Source organism: Macaca thibetana, chromosome 11 (genome assembly GCF_024542745.1).
Source record: "Macaca thibetana thibetana isolate TM-01 chromosome 11, ASM2454274v1, whole genome shotgun sequence".
Classification (NCBI taxonomy): domain Eukaryota; kingdom Metazoa; phylum Chordata; class Mammalia; order Primates; family Cercopithecidae; genus Macaca; species Macaca thibetana.
The window spans coordinates 9,287,480-9,302,287 of NC_065588.1; the positions used below are offsets into that span (position 1 = coordinate 9,287,480).

The window sequence follows — 14,808 nt, forward strand, 5'->3', positions numbered from 1 at the left end:
GTTTGACAAACAGCTAACAACATGATGACAGATTCAAATTCACACATCTCAATATTAACCTCGAATGTAAACAGACTTAATGCCCCAATTAAGAGGCACAGAGTGGCAAGCCGGATGAGGAAGCAAGACCTAGTGGTATGCTGTCTTTAAGAGACCCATCTCACATGCAATGACACCCATAGGCTGAAGACAAAGGGAAGGAGAAAAAACTGCCAAGCAAATGGAAAATACAAAAAAGCAGGGGTTGCCAAATGCCCATCAATGATAGACTGTATAAAGAAAATGTGGCACATAAACACCATGGAATACTATGCAGCCATAAAAAAGGAAGAGTTCATGTCCTTTGCAGGGACATGGATGAAGCTGGAAACCATCATTCTCAGCAAAGTAACAGAAGAACAGAAAACCAAACACCACATCTCACTCATAAGTGGGAGTTGAACAATGAGAACACATGGACACAGGGAGGGGAACGTCACACACTGGGGCCTGTTGGAGGGTGGGGGACTGGGGGAGGGATAGCATTAGGAGAAATACCTAATGTAGATGATGGGCTGATGGGTGCAGCAAACCACCATGGCACATATACCTATGTAACAAACCTGCACATTCTGCACATGTACCCCAGAACTTAAAGTATAATAAAAAGAAAAAAGCAGAGGTTGCAATACTAATTTCAGACAAAACAGACTTTAAACCAAGAAAGGTTAAAAAAAAAAAAAAAAAGACAAGGGAATTACATAATGGTAAAGGGTTTAATTCAACAAGAAGACCTAACTAAACAAAATCTATATGTACCCAACACAGGAGCACACAGATTCATAAAACAAGTTTCTAGAGACCTTCAAAGAGACTTAGACTCCTACACAACAATATTGAGAAAAGTCAACACTCCACTGACAGTATTAGACAGATCATCAAGGCAGAAAATTAACAAAGACATTTGGCATCTGAACTCAGCACTGGACCAAAATGGATCTGATAGACATCTACAAAACTATCCACCTCAAAACAATAACATATACATTCTTCTCAACTGCACATGGCACTACTGTAAAATCGATCACACAATCAGACATAAAACAATTCTCAGCAAATTAAAAAAACAAAACCTTACACTCCACACTCTCGGACTACCATGTGATTAAAATAGAGTTCAATAAGAAGAAAATCACTCAAAACCATACAATTACATAGAAATTAAACAACCTGCTCCTGCATGACTTTTGGGCAAATAACAAAGTTTAGGCAGAAATCAGGAAGTTCTTTGAAACTAATGAGAACAAAGATAAAACATACCAGAATTTGTGGGACAGAGCTAAGGCAGTGTTAAGAGGGAAACTTATAGCACTAAATATCCACATCAAAAAGTTAGAAAGATCTCGACAATGTCACATCACAACTAAAAGAACTAGTGGGTCAGCTGTGCTGTGCAGGGGATCCATGCTACATCCTAATCACTACTTGCCCTTCAGAACCTGAAAGTTACAGCAATGGAAGCTTCAAGACAGAAAAAATGGCAGCCAGCCTCTCCCTCTGTGAACTCTGTCCCAGGGAAATGTAGAGTTGCTACCAGCCTGAAAACCCTGATGGGGGTGAGGGGGTAGTGGCTGCAGTCCCAGGTTGTGGGGTTGCCCCCAATGAGGAGAAGTGGGACTTACATAAAAAATAGTCTGACCAAACGTCCTTGGTGAACATTGATACAAAAATCCTCAACAAAATTTTTGCAAACCAATATTCTTGATGAACATCAGTGTGAAAATCCTCAATAAAATACTGGCAAACTGAATCCAGCGGCACATCAAAAAGCTTAGCCACCGTGATCAAGTAGACTTCATCCCTGTGGTGCAAGGTTGGTTCAACATGTGCATATCAATAAATGTGATTCATCATATAAACAGAACTAATGACAAAAATAAGATTATCTCATCAGATGTGGAAAACGATTTTAGTAGAATTCAACACCTCTTTGTGTTAAAAATTCCCAATAAACTAGATATTGAAAGAACACACCTCAAAATAATAAGAACCATCTATGACAAACCCACAGCCAACATCATACTGACTGGGAAAAAGCTGGAAGCATTCTCCTTAAAAACTGGCACAAGACAAGGATGCCCTCTCTCACCACTCCTATTCAATGCAGTATTGGAAGTCCTAGCCAGAACAACTGAGCAAGACAAAGAAATAAAGGGCATCCAAATAGGAAGAGAGGAAGTCAAACTATTCCTGTTTGCAGACGACATGATTCTATATCTAGAAAACCCCATAGTCTTGGCCCAAAAGCTCCTTAGGCTGAAAAATGATGTTAGCAAAATTTCAGGATACAAAATCAATGTACAAAAATGACTAGCATTCCTATACACCAACAACAGCCAAGCCAAAAGGCAAATCAGGAATGCAATCTCATTCACAATTGTCACAAAAAGAATAAAATATTGAGAAATACAGCTCACCAGGGAGGTGAAAGAGCTCTACAATGAGAATTATAAAACACTGCTCAAAGAAATCAGAGATGATACAAACAAGTGGAAAAATATTCCATGCTCATAGATAGGAAGAATCAATATCGTGAAAATGGTCAAATTGCCCAAAGCAATTTGTAGATTTAATGCTTTTCCTATAAAACTGCCAATGACATCCTTCACAGACCTAGATAAAACTATTTTAAAATTTATATGGAACTAAAAAAAGAGCCCCAAATAGCCAAGGCAATCCTAAGCAAAAAAAAGGAGGAGGCATCACACTACCCAACTTCAAACTGTACTACAGTGCTACAGTTACCAGAACAGCATAGTACTGGTACAAAAACAGACACACAAATCAATGGGGCAGAATACAGAGACCAGAAATAATGCTGCACACCCACAACCATCTGATCTTCAAAAAAGCTGACAAACACAAGGAGAGAACTCCCTATTCAATAAATGGTGTCGAGATAACTGGCTAGCCATAGGCAGAAGATTGAAATTGGATCTCCTCCTTATACAATATACAAAAATCAACTCAAGATGGGTAAAAGACAAATGTAAAACCAAAAAGTATACAAACTCTGGAAGACAACCTAGGCAATACCATTCTAGGCACAGGAACTGCAAAGGTTTCATGAAGAAGACACTAAAAACAATCTCAACAAATGCAGACATTGACTAATGGGATCTAATTAACCTAAAGAGCTTCTGTTCTGCACAGCAAAAAAAACTATCAATAGAGTAAACAGACAGCTTAGAGAATGAGAGAAAACTTTTGCAAACTATGCATCCGATAAAGGTCTAATATCCAGCATCTATATAGAATTTAAACAAATTTACAAGGAGAAAACAAACCACCACATTAAAAAGTGAGCAAAGGACACGAATAAACACTTTTCAAAAGAAGATACACACGTGGCCAACAAGCGAATGAAAAAAAGCTCAATACCACTGAATATCAGAGAAATGCAAATCAAAACCACAATGAGATTATCATCTCACATCAGTCAGAATGGCTATTACTAAAAGTCAAAAAATAACAGATGTTGGCAAGGTTGTGGAGAAAACAGAATGCTTATACACTGTTGGTGGGAATGTAAATTAGTTCAGCCATTATGGAAAGCAGTGTGGCGATTCCTCAAAGAGCTAAAAACAGAACTATCATTTGACCCAAGAATCCCAGTACTGGGTATATATCCAAAGGAATATAAATCATTCTGTCGTAAAGACACATGCACACGTATGTTCATTGCAACCCTATTCACAATAGCGAAGACATGGAATCAACCTAAATGCCCATCAGTGGAAGACTGGATAAAGAAAATGTGGTACATATACACCATGGAACTATGCAGCCCTAAAAAGGAATGCTATCATGTCCTTTGCAGGAGCATAGATGGAGATAGAGGCTATTATTCTTAGCAAAATAATGCAGGAACAGAAAACCAAATATTGCATGTTCTCGGTTATAAGTGGGAGCTAAATGATGAGAACATAATGGATACAAAGAGGAGGACAACACACAGTGGGGCCTATCTGAGGTCGGAGGGTAGGAGGAGGGAGAGCAGAAGACATTGAGGCCTATTGGAGGGTGGAGGGTGGGTGGAGAAAGAGGATCAGAAAAAACGACTATTGGGTAGTAGGCTTAGAACCTGGGTAATGAAATAATCTGTACAACAAACTCCTGTGACACGAGTTTACCTATATTACAAACCTGCACGTGAACCCTTCAAACCTAAAATAAAAGTTAAAAAATAAAAATAATAAATAATAAAATTTGAGAAAGCTTCATTATTTAAAATCTGAATTCTGAAAATTAAATAGGCAAATAGTTTAGGAAATAATAATTTGGACAGTATGAAGAATAGTGTGAAAAGAGAACAGGATGAGGAAGCTCAACTTGGACAATTTGAAAAGTTTTAAAAAGTTGAATTTAGACAAATTGTGAATAAAATTTGTTCTTTTATCACAGAGGTATAAGGGCTTTCAATAATTCTTTGGTGAAGAGTAAATCGGTAATTAATAACTATTAAAATATGTGGTTAAAATTGTTTTATGATGAAACAATTGTGATTTAATTAGCTACATTGAGAAATTTTTTCCAATTGTTGACTCAGCTACTTTCAATAAAGTTTTGTGGCAACTTCACAAAGTGAATGATTAAATAACTATTCCTCATTTTACTACATAGAGATTTTTATACAGACTCTTCCTGCTATGAATAAAATTCAAATTGAAATATTATAAAAGAAAAAATCAAATAAATGTTTTAAAACCTTCAATTATTTCTACGAATGTGATACATAGACCAGTATTAGAAGAAAATTATTCAACAAAAATTGAAGAGGAACAATGTACACAGTGGGGTCCACGCTGTATATCTATCTCTACACTAGTATTGGGAAAAAACTGATATTCAAAACTGGCAGCAGTTTTTAATGTTTAATTAAAATAATTATTAATTATTAGAGTACTGATTAATAACTTGTAAATTTTAACTTTCTCAAAATTGTTTCAATTTTCAAAACTGAAAAATAAATGTTAAAAATTGATATTTTATGTTTCCAGCTTAGCAGGAAGAGAAACCACAAAAACAGAAAACTTTAGGCATGGAGCAAATCTTAATGGTTATTAAGTTTAGCTCACGGATGTGGTGGAAACTGGTACAATGTTTGCCTCAGTTTAGGTTAATTACAAAAATGTTCATAGGTTCTCTTTTCAGTGGTTTAACCTCTACATTATTTGACTTAGAATAGAAAACAATCTTGGTTCCCTAGGCCTCAATTTATTTTTGAAGTGAATCCAACTTCACATATAAAGTACTCATGGCCTGGCACAAGAGAAAAAAAAAAAAAAATCTATCACCTTTCTTCCTTCCCATTTCCCATGATAATTACTCTTTTCTTCTCTGCAATATTAACATAATCAGTGTACACTTTATTGGGGGTGGAGATGAATAGAAGGAAGCTTTTTAATTTTACTGTGAGAAGAAACAAACGAAAGTGAAAAATTTAGCAGAGTGACTGATACAGAGTAGACAATCAAATTTATCTGTTGACTGTTGAATTTAAAAATGCCAGAGAGTCATAGGACGAGTATGTTCCTGCATGTCCTCCTTACTGTGAAGGGGTGATGGAAATGATTTCCCATTTGTGAACTGTCACTGAGGGAAGGGTAAGGATGTGTTAGCGGAGCAAGGAGAGATGAATCTGAGGATACTCACTGTCTCCTGACTCCACAGGCAGAGTGTGGGTTCCAGATCTGACGATGCCTCCCTTAGCCATGATCTGAAATGAAGAAACAGTAAAGGAACTTTTCTTGAGCTGGACACAGTTCTCAGCATTCTGTTCCCCACATGACCCACTTTCAGTTGTCAAATCTCTGCTGGAGAGAATCAACCTCAAGAAAACTCACGGAATGAAGGACGCACAACAAGAACACAAAGTGGTTGTGTGCAAGTAGTTTAATCTGACATTCCTGAGCCTACTGACCACTTTTGTCCTACTGATAAGCTGCAATTGTATTCCATGGCCTCATTCTTACCAGGTAATGGAAACTGAGCTCCGATAGCTCTCCCACAGCCTGAATATTCAGTATATAGTGTGTCCTGATATTCTGTGTGTGGCCACAGGGCAGGGTACCAGTCACAGGCTCCAGGTGAATGTAACTCCCACTTAAGGAGAAAACATGATTTGCAGTGTGCTGAGCGCCCTGGTGTTCTTCTGTTACCCATGAATAGTGAAAACACAAGTTAGGATGTACAGTGTAAACCTGAGTAAACAGAAAAACAAAGGATATTGTCTTGAAATTCTTCACCTTAGCTTCTCACCAAAATGAATAGTTACAGCTGTGTCTTCCACTCTAAAATACACTATGGCTTTCCCTCATAGTGGTTGACAGCCAAATGAATGAATTTTTCAGCCTCCCAACATTCAAATATTAAAAGGAAATCATCCACAAATTTATCTCTGTTGCCCCTATTCTGCTAACTCGTTACTACTTTGACATTTTCCTCCTGCCCCTCAAAACTAGAGGAAAAATGACATCCCAATGAGAATGATAAATAACTCAAACAAGTGGAAAAGGGATTTTTCAGAATTAGAATTACCTCATAAATTGGCTTAATTGAAATTAGGTTTGTATTAATATAACATTCTATTACCTTATGAGCTTCAAAATTAATTATAGTAATCCTTAGTAAATTAGCATTTATGCCTCTTATCATTATTGTGACTTCCAACCTTTAAGACCCATGTGATTTCTGAAACTTTAAGCCTGGCAGATATTGTTTAGCGCACAATTCGATTTCCCTTGTGGTAACTGCTCCTTAGCTTTTCTTCAGAGTGCACTTATTTTTTTCTAAGTTTATTAGGCATATTTTATGGACTCTTCTATTTGTTCTCCTAATAAAGTTCCTACTTAAAAAAACCTTTTGCACCTAAACACATTGTAGTAATAATTTACAGATCTGTCAACTTTATGAAAATAGGAACTTTTAAAGCATAAGGAGACTATTTAGTCACCTTTTAAATCCTAGGGACAGCAAGTGTCTATCACATAGAAAACATTAAAATCATTACATATTTTTGAGCTGAATTCACATGTGAACACTGAGAAACAGAAATAATTTATATGCTATTTACACTGAAATCCATAAACTAGTCTTTTATCACTTATTTGAGATAACAAGCATGAAAACTTTTTAGCTATAGAAATCTCTTGATCATCATCATTAGACAATTTATATTAAGAGTGTGTGTGTGTGTGTGATCAGTTTACAAAATTTCTAAGTAAACATGGGAAAAGTAACGTAAAATCAATTACATGAATTACTGAAGCAGCTGATCTTGTCCAAGACCCAAATCAAATAAAATTATTTTCATAATATATAAAATGTTACAGATAATGATAGTAAAATTATCAGGCACTTCTGTAGTGTCTTTTCTAATGCCTGTATATTTTTCTTCATGAAATTCTATTATCCTCAACTTTATAACCTCAAAGTTAGATATCTTCTTATTTCTCACTCTTAAATGCAATCTGTATGTTTCTTCTGAATATATCACTGTTCCTAACATTTCCTCTTGTCCTCAGAGGTTTGTCTTTGTGTCTTACCTGGACAAAAAGTTTATTAGCCAAGATACGGGTAGTATTGATTGAAAACTGTGCAAGACCCTGTTCATTGGTGGTTGCATTGGAGAAATAATTGGCTTCACTCGCAGAGATGAAGATGAGTTTATTGGGGATGGGCACACCTTTCCCATCCACCAGAAGCACCTAAAAAAGAAAAGTACTTGATAGTTGATGTGAATAACACCCAGAGAGGACTGAACTCATGTGAACAATGCTTTTGCTGCTATAACTAAAACAACCCACCTCCCCCTCAAAAAAAAAACCCACCAAACCTTTATATTTATGACAAAATGTTTCCTTCCATTTGGATCCTCATGTCCTGCATAGCTTATCTACGAAACTTTGCAGTATTTCCATTAAAGTCAGGGAGATTTTTAATAACTACAACATGTCACTTAATATGCACTTGGAATAGGAATAACAGAAATGAATTTAAACTGGCTGTTTTTCCCTTTTCACATAGATGGAGGCTAGAATGATTGGCTGTGTACTGAACTCTACTAGCTAAAAAAAGTTACTTAACTTCTCTGTGCTTCAGTTTTCCACCTTCATTAAAAGGGGGATAATAGTCGTGCCTCCTTCATTTGGTAGTGTTGAAGATTAAATAATTATCTAAAAATACATTAGAGGAGTAGGGCGGTTATAGTTTTTCAATAATCCATTGTGATTTAAAAACAGCCAGAAGAGAATAACTTGAATTTTTAGCAGAAAAAGGACAAATACTTAAGGTGATGAATATCTCAATTATGCTGATTGAATCTTCACAAATTATTTGAATGTATTAAATAATCACATGTACTCTCCAAAATTGATACTATGATGTATCAATTTTTTAAAAAATTAAAAAATAAAAATACATCAGAAGATATTTGGTGTATGATAATTATTCCATAAATGTTAGTTAATAACATTATTATTATCTCCTGCAACAAACCACCTAAGAAAATCCACATGAGAATGTTTTCTTCCCTTCGCTTCCCTCCCCTTCCCCTCCCCTCCCCTCCCCTCCCCTTCCCTTCCCTTCCCTTCCCCTTTTTCCTTCTTTTCCTTTTCCTTCCCCTTTCCTTCTTTTCTTTTCTTTCATAACAGGTCTTGCTCTGTTGCCCAGGCTGGAGTACAGTGGTGCCATTATAACTCACAACAACATCGAAGCTCTGGGCTCAAGAGATCCTCCCACCTCAGCTTCCCAAGTAGCTGGGACTGCAGGTGCATGCCACCAGCCCACTGCTAATTTTTTTTTTTTTTTTTTTTTGTAGAGGCAGAGTCTTACTATGTTGCCAGGGCTGATTTAGAACTCTCAGCCTCAGAAGATCCTCCCTCCTTGGCCTCTCAAAGTGCTGGGATTATAAGCATGAGCCACTATGCCTGGCCAAATGTCTCAATTTACTAATTATAAAACTGGTAAAATTAATTATTAATATGAATAAAATTAATATTTTATTTGTTTTATTGTTGTTAAAATATGTTAGCCATATAAACAATATAATAATAATAACCATGAAATGCACACTATTTTAATACCTAGGCCTAAAATTAAAGACTTATTTGTTTATGTCAAAAGAGAACAACAGATAGAAAAAGGACACTGACAGCCATAAATGTTACAAACTCTGAAAATTCTGATGTTGCCTGAGTCATGACAGAAATATCATTTATTCTAAACTGGATGAAAGAAGAGGTTTGATATAATAACTAAGTCACATTACATTAAGTATCTTTATTAGCTACATATTAAAATAGTATCTCTGATTCTCATAATCATTTAATATGTGTCTGTTCGTTTCATCAGTGATATTTAGAAAGGAAAATATTTCCCCTTGGTTTCATAGTTTTGGTCATATTAATTAACTGATAACACTCATCAAGTGTGGGCTACATCATTGTGTCCTGTGCTTAGGTGTAACTGGGCACTTTGCTTACCTGTGCATTACAATATATCCTACCTGTCCAAAAAAGGGGATTCCTTGTCTAAAGTGTGAATCCACTTTCACAAATATGAGTTTGGATGCAATGTTTGTGATTTCACTGATCCCGTTTGCAGTGACTACCAGGTCTGAAAAATAGAAAGAGTCAGTACTTTTAGAAGTTACTTTAGTCATAAAATTTCTTTCTTACAAATGACCCTTATTTTGTTATGGAAAGTAAACTAATGTTTATTGTTTTATTCCCTACGTTCCTTCATTACTCACACCTGTTCCCTCTTCTCTGATCCTGGCTTCCACTCTAAGCTTCATTTCAAAGCCCATATTTTTAATCTGGAGCATTTTGGTGTGTACTTGTTGGGTGACGCAGCCATTGCTGTTGAGCTGAGAAAAATGCCGAAAACAATAAATGTCAAACTGATTAAGATCAATAGTCACTCAATCTATTCTTCTCTCTCTAATGACAAGAAAACCTTTTTTTGCATTAAGTATGTTAATTGATCTTCAAGAACTTAATACTCATATCTGCCATGTAACCTCCAAAGTTAGTCATCCAAATGAGAATCTTGCTGACTAAGAACAGAAATTTCTTTTTTGGCGGGGGATATTTTGGGACAGGCTTGTCCTGATGCCCTCTTTCTAGTAAAATGGAGTCTCACTGGTTGTAAACAGCGATAGCACTGAGGGAGAATACCGCCTACTAACCTGTTGACTGAATTCCTCACAGACCTCGTGCTTATCACAGTTAGGAACATGAAAGAATTTTCTACACAGGCTCACAGTTGCAAGTCCTGGGACAGGTTTCCCATAGGTGTATCTGGCACATGAGAAATAAATCAGGAATTGAGAATGGCTATTTGCATTTTCCATTACCACTCCTCCACAGAACTGCTCCTCTTTAGAGCTCCCCACACATCTTTATCATCTGGCTGCCCACCGAGTAGAAACCTGTCTGGAAAATGTCTCCCTCAGGAAATGTTATCCATTAAAACCTTTGCAACTTGACTGCACTGGAGCACCACATTCTCTTTGGGATTAAATATATGTAATATATTTATATCTATATATTTGTATAGATATCTGTATGTTTATATAAATATCTATATATATTTAGATATATAGATTTACATATTTATATATGATTTATATATTTATATAAGTATATATAATTTATATATTTATATAAGTATATACTTATATATTATATATAATTTTATATATTTATATATAATTTTATAAATTTTTTATATTTATATAAAAATTCATATATTTATAAATTTATTTAATTTATTAAATATTTTTAATTTAATTTATTTTTTAAATTTATATATAATTATAATTTCTATAAATAAATATATAAAAATTTATATTAATATATAAATCATATAAATATATAGTTATATTTTTTTAAATATAACTTTTAAAAAAAGAAAATTACTTTTAATTTTGTTAAGTGAGCATGATGTCATGGAAGTGGAAAATGTCTCTGTATTTCAGAGGTACATACTACTGCATGTACAGAAAAATATCATGATCTTTGTGATTTATCCTAAAATGTTAAAGCAAAATATATGATGAAATAATACAGAAAGATGTTTATTGTCAAATCATAATTAAGGGTGTTTTTATTCTTTTATGTATTTGAACATTTTAATAATAAGTCATCAAATAAAGAGAATAAAAAAACCTATATATTTATATAAGATTTATATATTTATACATTTATATAAGATCTAAATATATATCTTAATATGTTTATATCTATCTGTGTATAGATATCTATATCTATATAAACAGAAATCTATACAAATATAGATATAAATATATAAATATTTAATACATATATTAAATATATATTTATATATTATATTATATATTTAATCCCAAAGAGAATGTGGTGCTACCGTGCAGTCATATATATATGCAAACTATATATATATATATGTTCTTCCTTTGGCCAGGTGCGGTGGCTCATGCCTGCAATCCCAACACTTTGAGAAGCCAAGAAGAAGGATCACTTGAGGCCAAAAGTTCCCGAACTAGCATGGGTAACATAGCAGGACCCAGTCTCTACACAATTTTTAAAAAGATTAGCCAGGTATGGTGACATGCACCTGTAGTCCTAGCTACTTAGGAGGTTTAGGCGGGAGATTCACATGAGCCCAGGAGTTTGAGGCTACAATGAGCTAAGCTTGCGCCACTGCACTCCAGCCTGGGTGAGAGACTCTATTAAAAAACATTTCTTCCTTTTAACCTATTTCTTACCTATCTTTCTTTTTTATTTTGTTTTAATAATATCAAAGCTTATTCTGTATACCAAGTGAGCAAATGTAATGACAAATTAAATAAAAATAAGTACATAATAACTCAGCAAATCTAACACAAAATGCACAGACACACACACACACACACGTGCACTTACACACACGCACAGAGAAGGGAAGGGAGAGAGAGGGAGAAAAAGAAGCCTAGGAACACCATGAAGCATGTAAATACAAAATAATTTGTGGGGTTATATGTGTGTGCACGTGTTATATTAGTCCTTTCTCTCATTAGATAATGGGTAATAGAATAATACACAAAAATTTTGTTTTGGACATTGGTTTTCTTTCCTATTTGCAAATGGTTCTGAAATTACTTCAAATACAAAGATAGAATCAAAGCAGCTTATTCTGAAACCCTTCTCCAAGATCTAGATATCTGTACTACGGCACTGTTAAGTTAGACACATAACTCCTTGGCCATTGCTCTGAGGCTGAAATGAGGCAGAGACCTAGGAGTTTTGGTGTTTCTGGTATATGATATTTAGTCTGGCATATTCCTTCACCCTACATGCTCCCTCTGGGACTGTTTGTTTGTAGGCAATCAGTTTTGCTTCTCCAGGTTAAAAGGAACCATAAGAGGTATCTGTAATCACAGAGGGCAATGGTGGAAAGGAACCTCATAGGTAAGGTTCATGCCCTCTGTCTACTGCTTAAGAGATGGAGGCACAGAGAAGCAGCAGAATGCCTAGTTAAAATAGTAAGTTCTGGTAGGGGAGGCACACTCATCACTGCCGATTCTGAGTCTAGTACCCTTTGTAATCATGACATCAGTCACTGGGTCGTTTATATTATGTTTAAGTCACTTCTATAAAATCCTAATCATTGACTTTTGCCCAGTAATTGTGACCTGTGATCTTTAGGCTTCTCTTTCACATATTTAGTCCATTGTATCAGCTCATCCTCTTTCCTCAATGACAGGATTAGTATTTATGGTATACATATGAAGAAAAGGAGAAAGTGAAATTGCCTGGAGTAGAAAATTCTGGGGGAGAGATTATTTCAGGTTATTAAACAATTTGTTCTACCATTGCACTATTTCTAGTTATTAAACAGTTGTTCTATCAAAAAGATCAATGTAAAACATTCAGTATATCCTCTTAAAATTGCCCAGAGGAAAGATTAGGCATAATTGATTCAATGTTCCATGAGAAAACAAACAGGCAGATCCTGCAAGCAAGACATCTAGAGGCCAACTGATAATCTTCAGTGAAATGTCATTAAAAAGGAGGTTATAAACTTTTAAACCTCTAAGATATTTATAGATTCCTATGGCTTGCTTTAAAATATTAGAGCTAAAAAACTACTGTAGGGGAGGAAATGGGGCAAAAAGAACCTGGCAAATTTTATAATTTTATAAAAATAGGTGATAGGTACATGAAATTGTATTTTACTACTCTGTTAACTTTTGCACGTGATTGAAATTTTCCATTGTAGAGAGTTTGGAAAAAACCAAAAGGTACTTAGGAGTCATAATAACCAAAACCAATGTATGAACACGCAGCTTTATGAGACAGTTTTTAGGACAATTGAAGATACTTGACTGTAAACTTGGAATTAGTTTTAGAAAATTACTTTAAATTTTGTTAAGTGAGCATGGTGTCATGGAAGTGGAAAATGTCTCTGTATTTCAGAGGTACATACTACTGCATGTACAGAAAAATATCATGATCTTTGTGATTTATCCTAAAATGTTAAAGCAAAATATATGATGAAACAATACAGAAAGATGTTTATTGTTAAATCATAATTAAGGGTGTTTTTATTCTTTTATGTATTTGAACATTTTAATAATAAGTCATCAAATAAAGAGAAGTCAATGGAGTAATATTATAAAAGTGCTAACGGAAAATAAATTTATAATTTTGTACGTACATAATCACTCAAAATTGAGGCAAATATAACATTTTAGATAAAAACGATATAACTCACTTTCCACATACTGTTATGTTCACTTTTTCATCCACAATACTGATTATCTTTGGCACCTGAACTTTGACCTCAAACTTGGGAAGCACTGTTAATAGAGATAATATGAATAAAGAATGTTGGTAAACGTTTATTGGAAATACAAATAATTTCAGTATGTCTATAATTTTTCCCACAATAATACCCTGAATGTTTCCAGTGTATCCACCTTAAGATGGTAAGGTTTAACAATTCATGCAGAATCTAACTGACTTCTTGAGCACAGCAGATCTCAGTGACACGAACAAATGATGGTGGTTTCACTGAAATAAGAAGTTTCATACTTGGCAAAGCGTAATTTGCTACTGAAAATCAGCAAGCTCTTATGAGCTTCTGTGTTCACACAGTCCTAATGGTCTTAGAAGCAGGTATGTCTGACTCTACTGCAAGTTCAACATACCTATGGGAAATTCAAAGGATCTAAGTGAGCTCACACACTAGGAACCAAAATGTCACGCCTTTTTCATCTTCCATAATCCATACCGAATTCCTCCACGGTGAAGGGGTGCTCTATCCTTCCGCCTGATTCTGTCTGTACCACCACCTTGTAGGAGCCCTGAATGGGCTCTGATGAAAGGGGAAAGGACAATTGATTGAGGCCACCCTCTAGCTTGAGACTCTGCCATTGTGCAATTCGATTTCTTCTTGGGTTCTGAAGGGAAACAAGCAGCACGGGCAGTAATCATTTAGTCACAATAATCATTGAGCATCTCAAATGATTTTGAAGGTGATAATTAGCATTGCCTCTGGAAAGACAAATACAGAGGGAAGAGAAAACACAATCAACCTGACAACTGGGAGTAGGAGGAATTCAGATCTGAAAGTTTTCAGAGTAGTTCATCTGTCTGAAGTTTTATCAGAACCTCCTACTCTCTAAAAGTACTAATTTCCTTATAAGATACTTTTTCTGATACTTACCTCAAGGTATATCAGTGGAATCTATATGATAAGAGGAAAGAAGAGATGTGATTAGAATTCCAGCAAAGGCTACAA

At 35.0% G+C, this 14,808-nt stretch overlaps 1 protein-coding gene across 2 annotated transcripts in view; it reads right to left on the bottom strand.

The window, feature by feature from the left end:
• The window catches only part of LOC126931414 (pregnancy zone protein), a 59,069-nt gene that overhangs the window by 37,298 nt on the left and 6,963 nt on the right, over nucleotides 1-14,808 (bottom strand). For both annotated transcript variants that reach the window (XM_050749598.1, XM_050749599.1), the window contains exons 5-13: nucleotides 14,734-14,754; nucleotides 14,299-14,467; nucleotides 13,780-13,864; nucleotides 10,232-10,343; nucleotides 9,796-9,910; nucleotides 9,548-9,657; nucleotides 7,587-7,748; nucleotides 6,015-6,242; nucleotides 5,695-5,758 (exon numbers count right to left, since the gene is read on the bottom strand). In XM_050749598.1, the coding sequence (XP_050605555.1) occupies nucleotides 5,695-5,758; nucleotides 6,015-6,242; nucleotides 7,587-7,748; nucleotides 9,548-9,657; nucleotides 9,796-9,910; nucleotides 10,232-10,343; nucleotides 13,780-13,864; nucleotides 14,299-14,467; nucleotides 14,734-14,754 (1,066 nt within the window). The remainder of the gene's footprint in view (nucleotides 1-5,694; nucleotides 5,759-6,014; nucleotides 6,243-7,586; nucleotides 7,749-9,547; nucleotides 9,658-9,795; nucleotides 9,911-10,231; nucleotides 10,344-13,779; nucleotides 13,865-14,298; nucleotides 14,468-14,733; nucleotides 14,755-14,808) is intronic.